This window comes from Eschscholzia californica, unplaced genomic scaffold (genome assembly GCF_041429995.1).
Source record: "Eschscholzia californica isolate CP2 unplaced genomic scaffold, dmEscCali1.0.p SCAF_1, whole genome shotgun sequence".
Taxonomy (NCBI): Eukaryota; Viridiplantae; Streptophyta; class Magnoliopsida; order Ranunculales; family Papaveraceae; genus Eschscholzia; species Eschscholzia californica.
In genome coordinates, this window is record NW_028238198.1 from 52,698,409 (window position 1) to 52,719,960 (window position 21,552).

The following is a 21,552-nucleotide window of genomic DNA, read 5'->3' on the forward strand; positions in this document are numbered from 1 at the left end:
GATAAATCTACTGAGAGGACCCAAGAGCCCGAAAATATTGATGACCTTGTTTCGTCTTTACCTCAACTTTTATCGTCTCATTATGATAGGACTATACCAGACTTTGATGTTCAGGATGATGGCTCTATGAGCAAGTTTGAGGATGACACGGTTATGAACTATCCGATTTTTGACACATGTAAGGAGTCAGTCTTAGATGCAATGCTAGGAAGGCCTGATATTATAACTGACTGCGAGGCTCCAGATGCCTTTGAGGATGTTGATGACATAGTAGTTAGAGACATGTTGGATAGTTTGTCAGACTATTTACCTAAGGAAACCATGGACCTTGACTTGGTCCCCGAGCATACTGCCTTACCCTTAGAGTCTAGTTCGACTTTCCACATGATCTCAAACTCGGTTGTTGATCCCTTTTGGGACATTTCAGACGTCTTTCCAAAGACGTCTATGGACATAGTGGATATTCTGTCCACTAAGCTTCCAGATGATTTTTTGCCTTCGACTGATATTTTGACCCTTCACGTGTACGTCGATCCTTTTGATGATTTCTTTGTTGTCGTTCCTTCTATTTATGCCTACTTAGTGGACTGTGCACCCACTAAGTTTGGGGATGGCTTGTTTTCTTTTATCGTCTCATGTGCACTTTACATTTCTGATCTTTTTGTGAGACGATTAGCACCTGCATATAGCTTTCTTTGGGTTGACCCCCAAAATTTCCGTCTCTTATTGTATGATCTTTGACTGATTAAGATCGGTCTTGATGTTTGTGGGTATCATCTCTGGAAACCCTCCACGAGACAGAACTCGTGCTCTTGCGAAAGCAAGAGAATCAACGGCTAATTGCATAGCTCAATGCAATCGTGTGTACCCGCGTTAGTGGTCATTTTTATGGTCATGATCTTATGTGTTTCATTCTAATATTGCTTGTTGATCATAGGAGCATTTCTTACTTGTTTAGCTTCTGAGGCATAGTTTGTTCCAAGTTTGGGGATGGCGACGAGCTCGACATCAACTTGGAACCTGTTCATACACGAGTCTCGGTAGTAGTATCTCTTATCTCCTCCGGCTATGGTAATATCTTTTCATTCTTCTCTTTAAATTAATATGTCTTATCTTTTGGTGAGTATATGGTTGAAACATTGAGGACAATGTTAGTTTTAAGTTTGGGGATGGGGTATGACTTTCAGCCATGACCATGGGGTTTCAAAAGACAAGAGGGTTCAATAATTCGACCAAATTTGAAAATTTTTGGGTAGATTTGATATGACCTTAGTGGTATGCTTAAGTATGTTGCATGTGTTTCAGTTTTGGTGAATGTTATGCATGTTCTTTGTCTTTCTTATGAATGTCAAGTCCTTTAGCGTTTGTTGTCTGATCATATGAGTAGCATCCTAAGGAAAAAGAAACATTTCTAAGGGACCTAGAAGAGTCATTAGTGGAGACTTAAACCCATGTGAGATATCTGAGCCTTTATATTGTTTTCGAGTGTACTCTTCTGCGCTAACTCCGAGTAGAATGAAGAGCTACTCAACCTCGTAACTTTTAAAAGAGCTTAGACGATCTCATGAGCTCAACTTTCTTAGCCACTAGGAGTGACATCAGGATAGCGACCTTACTCTTGTAGTCCATGAAACCCGATAATAGTGTCAACTTTAGGGAAACGGATACTCCACCATCTATTCATCATCTTACTCCCGAGAATGAAGGCATGATAGTTATAGAAAGAAGAATGTGAAAGCAAAGTGCGAAAGAAGAAAAAGTTGTTTGTTGAGAATACTAGTGTTAGTATTTGTTTGTTATGAAAAAAAAAAGTGAAAAAAGAAAAAAAAAAAAAAAAAAGTTTATGTGTTATTTTATGCTTTTGATGTGTAAGTGTTGTGGGAAATAAAGTGTTCAAAGCAAAAAGCTAAGTTTAGAAGTTGTTTGAACGTTCTTTTTATTGAAGGAGTCGACATTCTCGGGATCTCATCACTTCCATCTCATTACTTGTATCCGTTGACCTTTAGGAAGCATTGTTAGAGGGTATAGTGGGTGAGAAGGGTGAGTGAACTTCCCCATTCCATTTTAGTGGTTATTTCCATTCTTTAGAGATCATTTCATTCTAAAACTTGTTATCCTCGTTTGTTTTGTATGTGTTGAGTTTCTCTTTATTCCATGCTCACACATTAGAGTGAACCGTATTATCTATTTTTGAGTGATTTCATGTTTTTGAGTGTATGACCGTGAGGCTAAAGTCGAGGCGAAATGTACTAAGATAGGAATCGAGGTTTTGTAACTTTGGACTTAGATGATGCTCATTATGGTTGGACACTTACATTTTAGGATGAAACTACTAGTGAGGAGACTTTTAACATTTATATGCGTTTATCGATTCTGATTCGCTTGTTTAGCATGCTTGAGTGTGTCATTAATTGTCATTATCTTATTTACATCGATGTTGAACTCTTTTATGTCTTTGAAATCTTGAATTTTGTGGGTATATTCTCTGGAAACCCTCACGAGACGACACTCGTCCTCTAGGGGTAACCTAGGGGTTTAACGGCTTGTTGCATACGCTAAATGCAACCGGGATTCCTCCGAAAATGAGTTAGGATTTTACTTTATTGTTTTGTTTTGTTTATTTGCTCGAGGACTAGCAAATTCTAAGTTTGGGGATGTTTGATGTGGCGTTAAAATGCCACATTTGGATCACTTAACTTTGATGAGTTAGTTCTTTTCGTGTTTTATTTCTAATTATTTATAAGTTTTTCTTGGTAGGTACCTTATTTGGAGTTTGACGCTTCATTCGGAATAAAACGGAACATTTATCACATTTTCATCTCATGTGGAAGAGATCGGAAGGAAAGAGAGACCAGGGGTATTTTGGTCATTTTGGCAGAGATCAGAGGTTTAGTGGCAAGTGGAGTCGATGGTGAATCCAGCAGCGAAAACGGAAGTTGAATCGGAGTTCGGACGGGAAAGTTATGGAAGAAGTAAGTCGAGTGTCAATTTCGTTTTTCTGAAAATTAGAGGAAGTAGGGACAAAGTTAAAGGCAACCCCTGAGTTTTAGATAAAACCAAAGTCCAAGCCCAAGTTCAAGAAGCAACTCAAAGAAGAGAAAGAACAAGTTGAAGTTTTATAAGCACCACTCTTTAAGAGAGGTTAGCCCAGGTCAAACAGGACCAAGTCAAATGACTTTCTTTGAAAAGAAAGAGAAGGGTCTGATGGGAGGACATCATCTTGTACACTAGGTTTTTAGGGTTTTGGAAGGAGGGAAGAGAGAGAAAGGGGAGTTCCGGCCAAAGCTTGGCCGACCACCACACTAGCCGGCCATAGCTTTGGTCGGCGCGACACAGCAGCAGCCACGGGAAGAGGTGACGGAGTAGGTCGGGATTTTCAACAAGAACAGCACCATAGCTCGGGGTGAAGAAGAAGTTTGGTTCCACCATTGAAGCAGCTCGATTTTATTGAGGAACAACAAGAGAAGCTCGGGATTAACTCAGAACAGCAGCTCGGCTCGAACTCAGTAGCAGCTTGCGACGATTAGAACCCTTCCCGGGAAAGCAGCAGCCGCATCTTCCTTCTTGCCGGAAAAACAGATCCGGGCGGATTAGGTTGTGGTGATTCCGGCCATAATTTTGGCCGGAAACTATAGGGGTTTGACTTGGAGCTACTTTGTCTTGGCTTCCTTTGAATTTCTTTGTGCTTTGATGTTGATTTGATAGAGAGAGAAAGCTTGGTTTAAAGCTTTCATGGTGGATTTGGTTTGAGAGGAAGAAGATGACACTCTGTAAAGGGGAGGTCAAGTTCTGCTGAGAGGACACCTATTATACACTGTTAAGGGGACCCCTGCATTCTGTTACAGGGAGATCGACAGCACTTGAACACTTATATTTCCCGTCGATCTTAGGTTGTGTTTGTTTTTTTTTTTTTTCAGATCTGAAATCTGAATTGGACTACAATTCAGATTTCAGATGTTTGTTTTTCTTTATTAACAAAATCTGAAAAGTTGGCTGAATGGATTGGAAATCTGAATAGGCTGAATAGGGACCATTTTTTTCAGACTTCAAAACAAGTCTGAAAAAAGTGGGAACAAATCTGAAAAGGTCAAATCTCGAAATTACCCTTCTCTAAAACTCAAAATGAGTTGAGTTTCTTCAAAAAAAATCACTCGGGTTTTCTTCTTCAGCTGGTTCTCCTGTTCTTCACTAAGAAATCTAGGGTTTCGAAAATCCTAAGGCGAAAGATCAAAGTGGGCTTCAACAATTCGTTCTTCTTCTCTCTCTGCTAGGGTTTCACAAGCTCTCTCTTCCATTAACGGTTCAAAACGAGGTAAGGGTTCAAAAATTACTCATCTCTCTCTATTCATACTTCATTAACTTCCTGCAACTGGTCCATTTATAAAACCCTAGTTTTATAACCAAATAGGACTTTTAACTCATTGACCACTTCATTTATTAGCTTAACAAGGTAAAGTTTTTTCATCTTCCTTACCTTTTCTGACAAATTCTTATAATTTCATGTTTGATTATTTCCTTCCTTTATTAAACAATTTAGGTGATAAAATAGACTCTTTTGTTGAGATTATGGTGATCTTGATTTTGGGTATTGGTTGTTTTTGTTTCTGGGTTTGGGTTTTTAGAGTTTGAAGTAATGGTGGATATTGAATAACCCATGTTTGTATTTATAAGTAAAGAGTTCAAATTTAATTACCCATGACTTTGAATATTCGAAATCATGCCCTAATGTTTATAATTATGTCTAGGTGAATTTTAAACTATTAAGAATGATGCTTTTGTTAATTGCTAACTGTTTATGGATGTCTTTCTCAATTGAATCTTTATCTAAAATTTGGAAGTTCATAGTGAAAACAGAGAACATATCAGGCCTTCTAGTATATAGGTAAGCGGGAAATGAATGATAGTCGCTGATAAATTATTGGGAATTCAACTTGTTGAGCTTGTAGATTGTTGGTTTATGATCAAATTGTATATCGATACTATTATGGATTCATGATTGTGGGTTGAGTTTGGTGTACTATGCAGCTGAGTTTTTTTTCTTCTGTTTTTGGTTTATGTTCAGCCAGTCATTTTGTAGTATGTTATATGGGGTTAGGGACGACATTGTTCTTCAAGCTGTAAATTGTGAAGTATCGCAAAGATTCGAAAACCTAGTCAAAGCAAACAAAAACTAAGAACAGAAATCCTATCTGCAGATCATGAGATCAAAATGCAGATCTAAAACCTTGTACAGAATAAAGGTTCTTTAACTGAACTTAACACTAGTAGTGTCCGGGTATCTCATTCCTTGTTCTTCATCAACCTGTTTGCATAAGACAATGCATTTTGTCATAACTTACTGCAATTAATAAAATGCCTTGAACTATATGATAAAAAGCCTCTCTAGAATACCCAACTCAAAGAGGAAGGTCTAAGTATTCAAACTAACCCCCTCCAGGTAATGTCAGATGTTTCTGACTTCTATATAGCCCGAAGGTGAGGTTTGTACTTCGACATTAACTAGATAAACAATGTACGAAACTAAAATTAAGCCCTACTAGCTAGTGGTTCATCGTAACTAAATGGTCTCCACTCTCCATACTTATTCAAAGATGCTCCATATAATACTATAAAGCATGGATTCATTAGTTCTAGAAGTAAGTCCAAAATGGCCAAGAATTCATAGGACTAAGGAAACTCAGAAAAGTATGATTCTGATGAGAAACAAAAGGTTCATTAGTTCTAGAAGTAAGTCCAAAATGGCCAAGAATTTATTAGTACATTATTTATTGCTATATTGGATGGCCAAGAATTTATTAGTACATTATTTATTGCTATATTGGATTGGAGTATTGGTACTGGTTGTCTTCTCTACCTATTTTAATTGCTCATAATAAGTCTTGATGATTTTGGTTATATGTTTTCGCAACTAACCTCTTTTATTGGCAATTTAACCTTAACAACAAAACTTGATGAGATTGTGTGCACTTAGCCGAGGATTATTAGAAACAATGTGATATACTCTTGTTTATTGTAATTGAAACTTTGATGAACCATAGAGCATTATGAACCATAGATTTTGTTTACTAATTTAGGTATGGAATTCGATCAATTCTCGGCAACGGGAGGAAGTGCTACTGCTGAGAAGAACGATGTAGAAGAAATTTCTAACAATGATGGATTAAGCATGGAAAAAATAACATTTAAGAATACTCCCGAGTTCAGAAATGATTTTATCATGTGTTGTATAGAAGAAACGAACAATGGAGGCAACGCGGGAGCTTCATTAAAAATTTCTTCATGGGAAAAGATCGGAAAGAAGCTGAAAGAAAAGTACAAGTGTCCTATGCCACAAAAAAAGTTAAGGAATCATTGGGACTACCTTAAGAAACAGTATATGACCTGGAATACATTAATATCTATGACTGGACACGGGTACAATGCAGAAACAAAAACTTTTGACTGGCCAAAGGAGCAGTGGGACGAGATAAGCAAGGCAAGATAGTTGTAATTTACTTTATACTAAAAAGTTCTAATATCCATTTGAGTTCAATATTGATTGTTTCTTCGTTTACTTTATTTGAACTAGAGAGTGAAGTTTGCAAGTCAATTCAAGGAAAAAGGATTGGAAGATGCGGAGCTTCTGAAGAGCTTATTTGAGGGGAAGTTCTCTACAGGAGATATTCGCTCTACACCGAGTAAAGCTCGAGTTGTTGAGGATGTAAACTTGGAACAAGAAACTGAAATAGAAGAACCGGTCGCCTCTAGAGAAACTGAAAAATCAACACATGATGTTGATCCTCAAGATGTGCCAACTGTAGATGTAGAGAATGCAGAAACATCAAAGCAACGAAAGCGTAAAAAGCCAAACTCTTCATCTTCAGTTGATTTAATGGATGATAAGGTTGATCACCTTGTTGAAGTCATTGATAAACATCTCGAACGAAAACAAAATGCAATTGAACGACACCAAAATATCTTAGAAAACAAAGAAAGTCTTGCAGCATCTGAGTTTATGAATGCACTTGATGCTTTAAGAGATGCTGGCCATATTTCTTATGATGAGGTGGTACAAGTTGTGTTGAAAGCATCGGAGCTTGGAGGTTGGCAAAAGTTGTTTGTCAATGCACCAAACGTCGGATATCAGATTTCTTTTATCAAGGGTCTCTTAGGAAAATAAACTTTTATTTTCCTACCTAGCTGTTTTTTAACTATCTTAGCTAACTACATTTGAACTATTCAGGCTAACTACTTTTGAATTTTCACATATACTTTTTGGATTGTGATGTAAAACTTTAATGTGAATGTGTTCGATATCTTGGATTTTAATGTGTGACATTTTGAAATATAATGGATCTAATATGTTGGATTATGATATGTTTAATATCTTGCATCTTTTATAAATTGTTTTTTAGGTAGAAGGAACATATAATGAAGACTTTTATAGCTAAGCTGATACCCATACTTTCTTTACTTCGGAAGCGTAAACATTCTAAGCGTGTACGTCAGCGATTGTGTAAGTCAAGTCTAACAGGAAAGACTTATATGAAAGAATTATTAGAGGGTTCTTCTACATGTTTGTTCCGCCTAATGAGAATGGATAGCGATTCTTTTAAGGCATTGTGTAATCAGTTTAGAGTTAAAGGTTTACTTGGAAATAGTAAGCATATTGAAGTCGAAGAGAAAATGGGAATATTTTTAATGACGATCAGTCATAATTGCCGAAATCGGTTCCTCCAAGACCGTTTTCAACATTCGGGGGAAACAATAAGCAAGTATTTTCATGAAGTATTGAATGCCATGGTAAGATGGTCAGAGGAAGTGTTGGTTCCACCGACTAATCTGTTTAGTAAGACACCAATAATACGATCTCATCAACGACTTAGAGAAGGGGCATTTAAAGGTGCTATTGGTGCACTAGATGGTACACTCATAAGTGCACATGTTCCCATTGACCAACAAACACCATATAGAGGGAGAGGGAAAGGACAATGTTTTCAGAATGTAATGGCCATTTGTGATTTTGATATGAGATTTATTTACGTGGTAGCTGGATGGGAGGGGACGGCACATGACTCAAAAGTGTTGACTGAAGCAATACATGATCCAGAGTTCAATTTTCCAATGCCTCCTCCTAGTAAGTTTGCAGATTAATTATAATTTATTCTTATTATCTGATCAAGTGTACGTTTTTTATTTGTAATTTCTTTTTCTCTTCCTTTGATGTAGATATGTATTATCTTTGTGATGCTGCATACCCACATACTAGAGGATTTATGTGCCCTTATCGCAATACAAGGTATTGGTTGAATGATTTTCGTCGTGGAGGTCGTGCTAGAGGAAAAGAAGAATTATTTAATCACGCTCATGCTCAACTAAGGAATGTTATTGAGAGATCTTTTGGAGTACTTAAAGCCAGATTTCCAATTTTAAAGACAATGCCTTGTTATAGTTTAGAAACTCAGAGAGACATAGTTCTAGCATGTATGTCAATACACAATTTTCTACTTGGAGTTTCACGGGATGATGTGTTGTTTCAACGATTTCAAGATGATTCGGCGGAAGTACTTAATAGTTCAGAAGTCGGTGCAAATTTAGAAGATCCTCCACCAAATATACCTCACATGTTCGGTCGGAATGAACACACTTATATGGTTAATTTACGTGATGAAATTGCAACTGGACTTGTGCGATCTGCTGCTCAATCAAACTCTGATAGAAGATAAAAGTCGGAGCCGACAACAAGGTAGATATATTCACTTTAACTACTCGTTTTTTTTATTCGTGGCCTAGTGATTTGTTTCAATGTCGTTAAAAGTTTTCTAATTTTGTTCACTTTACTATAGATGATGAAGATATAAAAGTAACAAAGAAATTATGGGAGAGAGGTTTTGATGAATGTTATGAAAAAGCAGGGGCAACTCTTGATGAGATTATTATAAAGTCTTTATCTTCTTCTTCTTCAATCAACTCACCAATTTATTGGGAGGTTTGGGATTATGATGTTAATACAAAATGCAAATCTTTGGAGCCTAGATTCTTACTTGAGGTTAGTATTGTGCTTCACTATTTTTTTCCATATAAAAGTTCTTGAATCACTGAATTTTTGTCTCACAAAATAGAGGTCTAAGGGAGTGGGGACTAGCTAGCTAGGGTATTTATGTATTGAATCTCTTGATCCCGAGTTTCATACCCAAGTCAGCTCAGCTAGCCGGCTGCCACAAGGCGAGTGTCGGTTGCAGTTAGGTGGGAGGCTAGCTAGCTCGGCGTTGCAGTTTGTTGTGGCCAGTTTTATTTGACCGTCTCCCTCTTTCAAACTTTGCTTGAACCAGTTCACATCGTACCTTAGGAGCTGCCCCATCGTCGTGCATCCTACCATCCTATACCTCTAACGTTTTTTTAGTTAGCCAGACAATTTTACGTGTTCGATATTGTAAGTAGTTAGAGACTGATTTTTCCAACAAGAATTCGAAGGCGAATTCAAGTTGAAGTAGTCAAGAAATTGAGGTATTTACCCCCTTTCATCAAAAAAACATAATAGTCAAAGATGCACCATTTTTTTACCAACATTGATTGACATACACAAAAAGTTGTTCTACTGGATATAAGATTGACCAGTAATGTCAATATCTCTATCACCTGATGAAGGAGGAGGCTTATGCTTAGGCTCCACTGTTTTCTCAACTGGACCATCAGCACTTTGGGTATTACTTGCTGGTGCTTTATTCAACTTTCTTTCTCGCAGTTGATCTGCTTTAGTTTATGTTCCGTACATCCCACCACCGTATGCACCTTCTGTTACTGGTTTCATGGCCGTCATGTGTGGTGGTTGTGCCTGCTGCTCCGCCTCCTTTTTCTTCTGACATTGCGCTCTTCATTTTCCTACTCTACTTTTTTAGGTCTGGTTTAATTTGGTGGTTCGTAATTTTCTTTTGTAATTGGTGTATTTATTACACGTGTTTATTTTTGCTGACGTGGACAGTTCCTTGCATGTCATGTTTCAGGTTTTGTGGTGGTTAGTGGTGCTGGTTCGGTTGTGGTGGTGGTGCTAGTGGTGTTGGTGGTGGAAGTTTTTTAATTCAAGGGGTTATTAGTGTTAAATTAACACACATTCAGATTTTTTTTTTGTTGAAAGATTTGGATTTTTTTTGTTGAAAGATTTGGAAGTAATTGTTCTTTTACTATAAGGGTATAAATGTAAAAAAATCAATTCAGACATAATATTTCAGATGAAAAAACAAACATGCTAACTCGTAAAATTATTCAGCCAATTCAGATTCAGCCAATTCAGTTCAGCCAATTCAGATTCAGCCAATTCAGATTCAGACAAAAAAAAAAAAACAAACACAACCTTAGTCTCGCGCCTCATCGAATAGGGAGATTCTCATCTTAACTCGTGTCTTTCTTTATTTTCTTCCCGTTTATTATGTGCTCCACCATGTCTAGCTAGCTTTTGTAGTCGGATACTCGTGATACATGTTTTGATGTGACAAGAGTTTTATTGCTTTTAATGATAAAATCTTCCGGATTTTTAGACCGTTCATGGACTGGAATCTGAGTTAAACCAAGAGTTCGTTGACCCATCCAAGTAAATGGGTGAAGTTAACTAACTTTTTATGCTTATAGATCATTAGTACTAGTCACTATCGACTTTGTGGATCGAAGTATCCTCCTCATTCGATTCTTGCTCGACCATTTTTCCCGAATCACTCTCACCTCTCACTTTTAGATTAGATCGTTTTATTTGTTTATTTATTATAAACCAATCAAAACCCCAATTCTCATCTTTTCATTTTAGTCTGAGTTAGTGGTTGACACCTAGACCGGTGGGCTAGACTTTCTCGATATTCTTATTACCTTCCTATCTTCGTGGATCGATCCCGGTCTTACCGGGTTATTACTTGACGCCCGTATACTTGCGGGTGGCGACCTTTTAGGGTAACCTTTTAGGCCCATCACAGAGCACGACAGGAACGTGCTGTCCCTTGGTCCGGCCTATGATTAGGCTGATCCGAGACTAAGTTTATGGTTAACCCGAGATCAGTCAAGGGACTTTGAACATGGTTGACTTAGGTCTTTTTGAGTTTGACTCGAGGGCTTTTGGGTCTTGACCTAAGTGGGAGTTTTTCAAACTTTTTTCTCCCGGTTCCAAGCATATTTTTTTCCGATATTGACCCGGGCCATCGGAGAGCCCAAAAGGAGTTTTTCTTTGAATCCATTTTGGAAATCATTAAGGAAGAAACATAATGAGCTTTTGGTCCGAATTTTACGAAAATAAACTTTAAAGCTCATTAGGCATAGAGATGTCACTATTTCCCACTATTAGCTATATGAAACGTAGCAAACCTAAAAACGAATCTAGGATATATACTTTGTTTTATGAATGTCATATTATTGTATGTATGAATGTGTGATTGCGTAGAATAGTATACCTTTAGATAGGTAAACGCTTCTTGTTTCTGAGCACAAGTGTGATGTGCCCGAATAATACTTAGAGTATAGGGTCTAAAGAAACCATTGACGAATCGAATGATGGGATCATGATTCGAGTGGGAGTACTCACTGGTTGTTCAAGGATATGAGTCCAAACGGACCTTAGGCGAACAAGAAATAACCTAAAAGATGAGATCTTTTAGGAGTAATAATAAGATTTAAGAAATCATTGCAAACACACATATAAACTTTTACGTAATAAATCATGAATGGTTATGCTAAAGTTCACAGTAACGCAACTTAATAAATTACGTAATAGTCCCAAAAAGAATTTTGAGTAAAGCCTACCCAGATTAAGACACCTGTTGAGCCCTTGTTCATCAATGGTGAGTCATGCCAAAGCAGGGTGTCATCTTTTACCTCAGGACAATACGGGTAGATCTATGAAGAGGTCTACAAGTCTAAATGGTTATTCTCAACGAGTCAGCAAAAGGGTTTTGGATTTCGAGGCTAAAGGACAATTTGACACTAAAGTGTGAAATTTGTCAATAAAGAGTCATAAGAGTATGATCAGTAAAGTGTTACTCACCCAGGACGACGAGTTAAGGGCAGTGCCAAAGTACGCATAATTTCGAAGGAATGGGATCTTGGAATTATATTATTCTTAGGGGACAATAAATAATATAATAATATAGGCAAATTAAGGATAATGCCAGGATAACAAGTTTAAGTCACTTTCGCATTTCTTACATGTAGTTTAATATGACGTCAAAAGACTCCACCAACATACGTTGGCTTCTTGAGAAAGAAAAGTTGAATGGAGACAATTTTATGGTTGGGAACGGAATCTGGGACTCGTCCTAAGACCCAAACAGAAGGAAAATGTCTTAGACACACCTATTCCGGTTATCACTGAAGATTCGACTGATCAAGAGAAGGAGCAAGAGAAAAATATTCGGGAAAGGTCCGAACCCGTAACATGCCTCATGTTAGCAACTATGGAACCTAACCTTCATGATAGGGTCATTGAAATGGATGCTTATGCCATGATACAACAACTTAGGAATTTGTTCCAAAAGAAGTCAATAATGGAGAGGTATGAGACTTCAAGGGTAATATTGGATATGCGCCTGGAGAAGGGAAAGCCTGTAGGGCCACATGTTTTCAAAATGATTAGTCTTTTTGAGAAACTGAATAGACTTGGAGTCGACAATGGTCGGGATTTCGCCACTGAAATTATCCTGCATTCACTTCATAATGGCTTCAATCAATTCAGAATGCACTACAATATGAATGGATGGGATAAATCTCTAGAGGAACTACATGCTATGCTCCAGACAGCCGAAGAGAATATCGTGGTAGCTGAACCTAAGAAAGAAGTTCTGATAGTTCATAAGGACAAGGGATTTAAGAAGGATGGAAAGCAGAAATTGAAGAAGAAGAAAATGGGCAAAGGGAAAGGCAAACAAATTGCCAAGAACAAAAGTGCCCAATCTAATTCCAAGTGTTTCTATTGCGATGGCACAGGCCATTGGAAGAGAAACTGTCCTAAATTCTTGGAAGATAAAAAGAACAGAACAGTGGTTTTCGCTCGAGGTAAAATTATTAAAAGTTGATTTAATCAAATACTATTTCTTTTTTAAGGTATAGGATACCTAAAAAGCTCTAATCATTATGACTGACAGGAGCAAGTGGGAGCTGAGTATTTATTGAAGAGGAGATGAACTTGTCAAAAGCTAAGGAAGCAAGAGTTGCTAGAAAAGCTAGAAAAGGATCATAGACTCCATAGGCATTACTTTAATTAGTTTAAAGTTTTCTTTTTCCTTTTTTGAACATTTTCTGTAATGTGATTATGGAAATAAATAAAGTACTTAGTATTTTATAATGAAACTAAAGTTATTTGATCACGAATCTCTCAACGATAGTTAATCATGGTCTAGGAAAACAAATTTGACAAAATCTCTTATGACAAAACAAAGGTCAATTAATCATAGAAACTCATGTTAGACATGAAAACTATGATTAATGTGACTAAAATAGACTAAGAACTAGATTATAGGAAAAGTATTGCAAACTAAACCTAAATCAAGTGTACGATCAATTTGACTAAAGAATGTGATGAGATCACATGTCTAAAAGTCATAAATCTTCCAAAACATAAAAGTCTAATACAAAATCTGTCGACCCACTAAAACCTAAAATCGCTATAGTGAATAAAAGATTCCATACAAGTATGGATTTTAGAAAGAGTTCTAAAACCAGTCTTTTATTCAAAGTCTGAAACATGTTTAGACATAGATTCTTCGAAAGAAGAATAACGGGGGTTTCTCACAAAAATCATTGACACACAATTAGATTGTTGCTCTCGATGGTGTCTTACTTGAAAGAAAGAGTCTTTCCAAGAAGACAAGTGGGAGGAAAATAAATATTCGAATGGTTTCGAATAGAGTAACAGATAGGAGTAAAGAGGTTACTCGTTAAAATGGGAGTAAGGAGTTATTCGTCGTGAAACTTCTTAAGGAGTTAAGGAAGTTTAACGAAATTTGCTCAAAAACCCCGGATGAGTCTTAGGAAGATTCAAAAACACTATAGCAACACCACTCCGAAATTGGACTGTGAGTTCAAAGAGATAAGAGTAAGAATGGTCAAGTCTTGTTCGCAAGAAGGTAAGTGGGAGTGAAACAAGTTAGTTTCAAGTTCTGTATGTAGGAAACATACTGGGGTTGAGTAGACAATAAGATTTGTCAAAACAGTTAAAAAACTGACTCAATAGGACAATAGACGAGGGTAAATTAACTTGGGCATCTAATTCTATTATAATAGAACAAAGAGATGATAAGATTCGTTCGAAAGAGTTTTGAAGAGATCTGAATAGAAAAACTCTTAGAGAGAGATTCTACACATCTCGCATGATAAACTGCCAAGCAAAATTTGGAATTTGGAAATTCTGATGAGCAAAAGCAAACATGAGATAAATACTTATGTTTAAAACTTAAGATCGATCATGAAGATGATTGATGTTTACCCACACATCCGAGAAGTACTAGGAGTACAAAAGATGTCGTCTCCCATACATGTCAGAGAACAGCATAGAATGCTTAGAGCATCCAAGACTCAAGTCTTTGAAACCATAGATTGAAGAAAGTCATAAAAGCAATCTTCTGAAAATAAAGATAAGAATCTTTTAGGAAGGACAAACAGGTGAAAAGGAGTTTTCATGCTGGGAGTCGTTGCTAACTCTACTAGGTAAGAAAGTAAAATTAGAACTTAGGAAGTACTGATTTCAGTTTAAGAAACTGATATTATCATAAAAGCTTATAAAAGCGTTCTTAAGCCCGATAATAATAAGCGAAGTGAAAACATAACTAAACTGTGACCTTAGAACGAACATGGAGGATGTACAGATCTAAGAAATTAGGATCAAAGGTAGAAGATCCTAAGAGACTTGTAAAAGTGAGAACGTAAAGGAGTTTACGCGGGTGCTCATATTTTACAAACTCTTGTTATCCGAAATAAACTAAGTTTATTTCGTCATCTAAATTGTGGTTTAAAATTTAGACGACAGTCCAAAATAATGGAGTGTTCCAGGTAGGTTTATTAGATACGTGATCTAATGAAAGAAACCTTACTGAGTGAACATGGAAGCACACCATTATATTATTCCTAGTCCAGGTCATTGGTTGGACAACAATGACTCAAGAAGACTAGCATGAGTGATTGACGAGATAGCACTGTTTCTTGGGCTATGAGAATAGGAGTATTCAAAGTCAACTTCATGGTTGTATAGATGATACACTGGAAACCCGCCTAAGGAGAGTACTTCAAAGAGTTGAAGTAATGAATTGTCATAACTCTCATTTAAGCAAATTGAAGAGATTCCTCAAAACATGAGTACTCACTCAGTTTATGTAAGGAATGTCGAACTTTGGTACCGTCAAACGCCAGCCGTAAAAAGTGGTTATAAAGGAAGATTATTGGGGGAGACATGATAAATATAACATTGAGTGGGAGTAGAAGAAGGGAATATGTCTTCCTGAGTAAAATCAGGATAAAGTATCTCCGAGCCACTTGATGAGAAACAACTGAAAAATGCATGACCGTGCTCAAATGGATTAAGAGTTAATCATTTGATTTGACAGTTTGTTCTCGGAATCAAGGAAGTCTGATGAATATGACACATCAGATGAGATACGAAAAGACACAAGAATCGAGCATTGAACTTGTTCTAAGTACAAGTGGGAGACTGAAGGATATATTCCCTCGATCAGAAGGAATGGTATCCTTCCGAAGGAGTGTCCTTCGACCAAGATGTCAATGCGTACGATTTGGCGAATAGGATCTTAATGACCTTACTCTGAAGATCATTAGTCCGGTCCAATTAGGGATCGTAATGCTTAGCTAGAAGCCAACTACGATCGTCGGATAACTTCGGTAATCCGCGGCTAACATAAGCCGGATCCTACAAGGGTTACACATAAGAGTGATGGATTGAACAAAGAGAATTGACTAGTGACTGGATCGAATATAAGTGGATTGGATCCATTATAGGTAAGACCAATTAGTTCGGAGGAGTCCGAACAAAGATGAACACATCCGGGTCTTAAAAGAAGACCCGGGGAGGCTTTAGGTGGGCCGACCTAAGCAAGGGGCCGGCCATCTCATGGCCGGTTAGGCCCTAAGTTGGCCGGCCAAGGAAGCCCATAGAGGGCTATGTTGGCCGGCCACACTAAGGGAATCCAAAAAAGTTGTTTTGGGAAAATACCTATAATTAGGCTTTAGTAGTCCTAGTTTGGGTCTATTACCTATTCTAGGGATTTCTATATAAGGACCTAATTAGACAACCTAAAGAAGAGGAGGAAGTGTGTGTGAGTGTGGGTTTTTGAGAAGGAAAAAACCAACTGAAAAGAGTTCAGTATACACATCTCAGAGAGAGAGAAAAGGAGTTTTCTCAGTAATCTAGTCAAGAAGAAGGAGTTCTTCGTCTCAACCTTCAAGAAGGTCCTAGTTGACTGAAAGGAGAGAGTTCAAGTTATACACTCGGTGTCTCAAGTAGAGGAGCAAAAATTGGGGCTCTTATCTTCCGAATACTGGTCGGGATTTAGTTCGTGGGAAAGCGATTAAGGTAATCTTCTTTCTATTCTAGTTCATTGATATGTTCATATATAAATCCTGGTAATCTAGTGTTAAATATATAGATGTTTGAGATTCCGTTAACAACATTAGCAGTTAGATGTATTAGATACATATAGAGAGATCCCTACAGAGTTGTGGGAACTCTTTTAATGGGGGATCTCTATGTTTGAGAGATTCAATGAAACTTGTATTTTATGAAGAGACTTGTCCAGTGGGGGAGAGCTCGTGTCTTGTAGAAGATGATGGGGGGCCCTTTTATACGTTTAGTTAGACCGACTGTGTTTTAGATTGTCTAGATTAGGCGGTGATGATCCATCATTTGGGGAAGTTTCCACTGTTCGTGGTTAGGGTTTCCCTTGTAGTTATCTCGTATCCAAGATAAATACAAGTTCCTAAGTTTAAGGATCCTTCGTAGATATCTTGCCGAGGCAATAGATCTTCTGGGAGATGTTTCTTCCAGTGGGACTCTTGAAGCCCAAACTTGCTTAAACAGTAAAGATCTGTAACCAACTGAGATCTTTTAGGGAGATTTTGGGATTGAGTCGGCGTAAGCTAGACGCACTCCTGCCCTCCCAGGTTAGGCGTATGGCATCGGTCTAACCCACGTGGACCCCCTCATTCCTTTGGAGATTCCAGGGATGATCTGTTCGTGCCAGGGCTGAAACAGGGGTTGTTCCTCTAGCCGACCTCCCAGTTAGGGGAGTGCGTAGTTGACCGTTAAGGAGTTCAGTTGTCCTGCTACCTTAAGCCGGGTTGACCCGTTGGTCTTCAGGTCCGATCTTGACATTCTGACGTCAGTCAACGTCTGGACATTTTTATACATCATCACGAGAGCCGCCACTCCTTAGTCAAAAGTAGAAAGACTGAGGAGTAGAAGTGACTCTAGGGTCTTGTCTCTAATAAATTTAAATCATCTTGAAAGTAGAGAGTATACTTGGACCAGAGCTGTTTCGTGAAGCTCGGTCGTTCTCTTGAATTTTCCTGAGCTCTGTGTTTGGAGCTGATTCTGTCTGACCTACTGGGAATGCCCTTCTTTCACAACCGCTTCGAAGTGGGATTTCTTGCCTCAGCTGACTTAGCCGGAACTAGTTGAGTAAGGTTTTGTTGAATCTATATACGTGTTCTGCTCTGCGCGACACGTTTCATCTTCTGCCGGAAGAGAGGGATTTCCGTTCCATGTGTGATTTTGTGACGTCATAGACTTGATTCTCTGATCATGCGTTTTCAACGTTGGTCTTTTGGGTAACTGCTCACGATACCCTCTGTTGCTGTGTGTGGCCACGTGGCATTTTACAACTAGGGAGGTAGGCAAATCTTCGTCAGGTCGTGTCGATTTCTTCTGACTGAGTCAGCATTGAGCCATGCGTTAACATCTAGTTATCATTTCTTTGTGCGTTATCGACCTCTCCTGGTTTAATGCTTTCCTTATCGGTTAGCGGAATTCTTTGATCTTCTTCCACTATAAATAGCCTCCTTTGGCCTTTGGGTTTCTTTCATCATATATCTTCTTCTTTCACATTCCTTCTTCAACATTCTCCTATATTCTCTTTTAGCCCCTGTGTGATTGTGAGTTTGAAGAAGAGGCCTCTGTTCGAGTTACATACTTTGCTTCTTCTTTGTTCGTGTTTCTTCATAATGGTCGTGGTAAAGGTGGACTTCTTCATAATGGTCGTTGTAACCCCACGTGTCGTTTTGGGGTGTGCAACCAGAAAGATGTAAACTCAAGTGCTGTCTCCAACTGGGGTGCAGAGGAGAAGGTGATGGCAGCGGAGGAGAATTTTCCCCTTTGGTTGTCTTCTTGCTTTTATGACTCTCTGGGAGGTGACTTATGACGATCCCTGGACGTTTTCAAAACCGGATTACACGGGTTATCTTCTATCCTTCCGTGTACTTCGGTTTTAATTTGTCCTTGTTCTGTCTCTTCTTTTTGTGGGTTTTATATCTTTCTTCTTCTGAGTTCGGGTTTTTTGGAGTATCGGTCTACTTTTATCTTTTGCAATTTCTTCTGTAATAGACCCAAACGTCCACACTTGTCTCGGTGTCTTTTGCTGTAATTTCTTCTAGAATAGATGTGTATGGTCACACTCTTCTTGATGTCCTTCGTTTGTAATTTCTTCTTTAATAGGCCTCTTTGAGGGATTAATGAAAAATATTACTTTTCGTTTCATGTCTCTTCTTAATTTTTCGTGTATGAGCCCGGTTACTTTTCTACTTATTTCCCCTTATGGCGACCCTCCGATGGGCGTGACCATTCATTATGACTGTCGCGCCCTATAAATACTTTTGTCTGATGCAAAGGAGTCATCTTTCTCGTCGTGACTCTTCTAGTGGTTTGTGGGACTTTACCCGGTGGCGACGTGAGGATTGGTTTTTACATGGCTCTTGCTGATAGTGAAGCAGCCATTGAACATCTATATGCTGAAGTTGCCGGTGAAGGTTTTATCGACGTCTTCCGTCCTGGCGACTTGTTGGACGAAGATAATCTCCTAACCTTGATCGCTGCTAATCCTCTTTATCTCCGAAACAGGATATTCATTATGGTTAGTTTTAATCCTAGGCTTACTAATGCAATTTTCCTAACTAACTACGCATGCTCCAAATGAAACGAAGTTAAGTTAGACCTATTCTAGCATGACCTAACTCACTAATTCCTCCCGCAAAATAAAACCCAATTTAGCTTTGTATAGTTACGTCCGAACATCTTCGGAATTTCACGAGGACTCCCTTTTTACCCCTGGTCATGGCTCTTGTTACCAGGGTTGTTTCGTCGGCTTGAGCTCGACCAGTTTAACTAGGACTTCTCCTTGGGCCCCAGGTCAGTTCGGCTCTAGGCCGAGAGCATGGGCCGTGTCTAGCATAGTATGGCCAAGATCAGACGCGTCCTAGACGTATCTCGGTCTCGTCCCAAGGCTTGGACGCGTCCGGGCACTAGGCCAGGACGTTAACCTAGGCCCAGACGCGTCCTAGACGCGTATGGCCACAGGCCGAACCTAGTGGGGTGTCAAGTCAAGTCCGAGACACCCTAGGTCGTCCCAGACGCATCCTAGATGTGTCTGGCCCATGGTCGAGACGTCCCAGGCCATCTCAATCCTAGACCGAGATGCCTAGGGCATCCAAGACGCGTCCTAGACGCGTCTGTTGGCAATCATGCATCTCGGACCCAGTCCAAGATGCCCCTGGATTCCTAGGGGTGCGTCCTAGATGCGCCCAAATTTTGGGCACTCGCGACCTGGTCGCATCTTGGACGCGTCCCAGACGCCTGACCAGCAAACATCCAAGTTTTAGGAACTTCCAAAATTTGTTTTTCTTTTTTTTCTTTTGCTCCCGTAGCTGAAAATCCCTTGATTTGGTAACTTCCAAAAACCCAATTGTTTGTTCTTGAAGATTTCCAAAATCCATAAAGAACAACACCTTTCAATACCGAAATCAATCAAAATTGAATCTTTTGAAACTCTTTTCAATCATCAATCTTGAAAATCAACTTGATAACTTTTGAATCCCATTCGAAATCATCAAATTGAATGTCTAAAACCCTTTTAGACCAAACTATCAACCTAATCAAGCATGTATTAGTTCGAAACTTGGCAAAAATTAGCTAATTGCAAGAGCTCTGACGCCACTGTTGGGTTATTATACCCTCTTGCTAGTGTTGTATGCGGATTACTTTGACATCCAATGTCAAGCACTAGCAATTCCCAAGATCATCATGCATGAGATAATGATTAACTAAGAGTTAGAGATTACCTTTATCGCTAGTTTTCCCTTGAACCATTCCAATCGCATGCAAAGACCAAGAGCTTCAAATGTAGCTCCTCTGCTCAAGACACCGAATGGTTTACCTGATCTCCCACCTTGTATATTAGCTAGAATAACAATGGTAGTTTGCTTACAAGAAGAATTCCTTCTTTCTTTGACTAGTTGATAGCTTTGGGGGATTAACTCACTTTCTCCTCTTTACTTGGTGTTGTAGAGTAAGAAAGCTCTAAGATAAATTCCAAAACCTTATTCACTGACCTAAGGGTCATTATATAGAACCCTAATAAGAGTCCTACTCTTTGGAAGTTCCATAAAATCCCCTTTTGAATAAAGTTCAAGGAAATCGTAAAAAATAGAAACTAGTTTCTATCTTTTGATTCTATGACTTGTGAACGTCTAAATCACGCCAAAATTTGAATATTTGTCCTCCCCTATTAGAGGAACCGCCCAACCAAATTTCATCCCAATCCGAGCCCTAAAAGTGCTCCAATCGCTTTCGGCCCAAAACCCCTTTTTCAGGCCTTTTTGTGTTCTCATTGCCTAAACTTCTTTTAGACCTATGAGACATATTTATGGGACTATCCCATGTTAATATATCTTACTCCCACTAGTCATATCATCCGATCAAGTACCCATTCTTATGTGTAACCCGATATAAGATCCGGTTGAAGTTAGCCGCGAATTACTTCGTAATTCGACGATCGTAGTTGGTTTCTAGCTAAACATTACGATCCCTAAATCCACCGCACTTGATGATCTTCTTCACCAATTCTCATATCCGATAAATTGCTCGCATTGCATTCTTGGTCGAAGGACATCTCCTTGCAAAGGATATTCCCTTCACATACTTCTATCTTTCTTACAACTAACAAAAAGAAAGTAAAGTTTCCAGAGAAATGGGTACAAGGGTTTCTCCGAGTCTCATCTTCTTCTTCTTCCTTGGCCTTCTCTTTTGTTCATCATGTACACACACTACCCTATACCCTATAAACTTCAATTCATCTATCATAAACCCTATAAAATTCAAGTTCAACTACCCTAAAACTTATAAAATTCAATTCATCTACTCTACACCCCTACAAATTTCAATTCATATACCATAAAATCCTACAGATTTCAATTCTACCATAAACCCTATAAAATTCGATTCATCTACCCTAAACGCCTGTAAATTTCAACTCATCTACCATAAACCCGTACAAACTTCAACTCGTATACCATAAATTCTATAAAATCCAATTCATCTATCCT

General features: G+C 38.5%; 1 protein-coding gene across 3 annotated transcripts; it reads left to right on the forward strand.

The window, feature by feature from the left end:
• The first annotated feature begins 3,981 nt into the window (after positions 1–3,981).
• LOC147567569 (uncharacterized) lies at positions 3,982–10,326 on the forward strand. Of its 3 annotated transcripts, XR_015230788.1 has the most exons (5): positions 3,982–4,312; positions 7,395–8,116; positions 8,209–8,725; positions 8,826–9,028; positions 9,984–10,326. XR_015230788.1 is itself a non-coding variant. In XM_086654183.1 (3 exons), exons 2-3 carry the CDS (start codon positions 7,411–7,413, stop codon positions 8,703–8,705), a joined length of 1,203 nt encoding a protein of 400 aa, XP_086510309.1. In that variant the 5' UTR covers positions 3,982–4,312; positions 7,395–7,410; the 3' UTR covers positions 8,706–8,813. The 3 variants fall into 3 exon arrangements, 2 of the variants coding, with proteins under 2 accessions (XP_086510309.1, XP_086510310.1); XM_086654183.1 differs by lacking the exons at positions 8,826–9,028; positions 9,984–10,326 and having other exon boundaries at positions 8,209–8,813; XM_086654184.1 differs by lacking the exons at positions 7,395–8,116; positions 8,209–8,725; positions 8,826–9,028; positions 9,984–10,326 and adding exons at positions 6,075–6,475; positions 6,569–7,360.
• Positions 10,327–21,552: the final 11,226 nt, after the last annotated feature.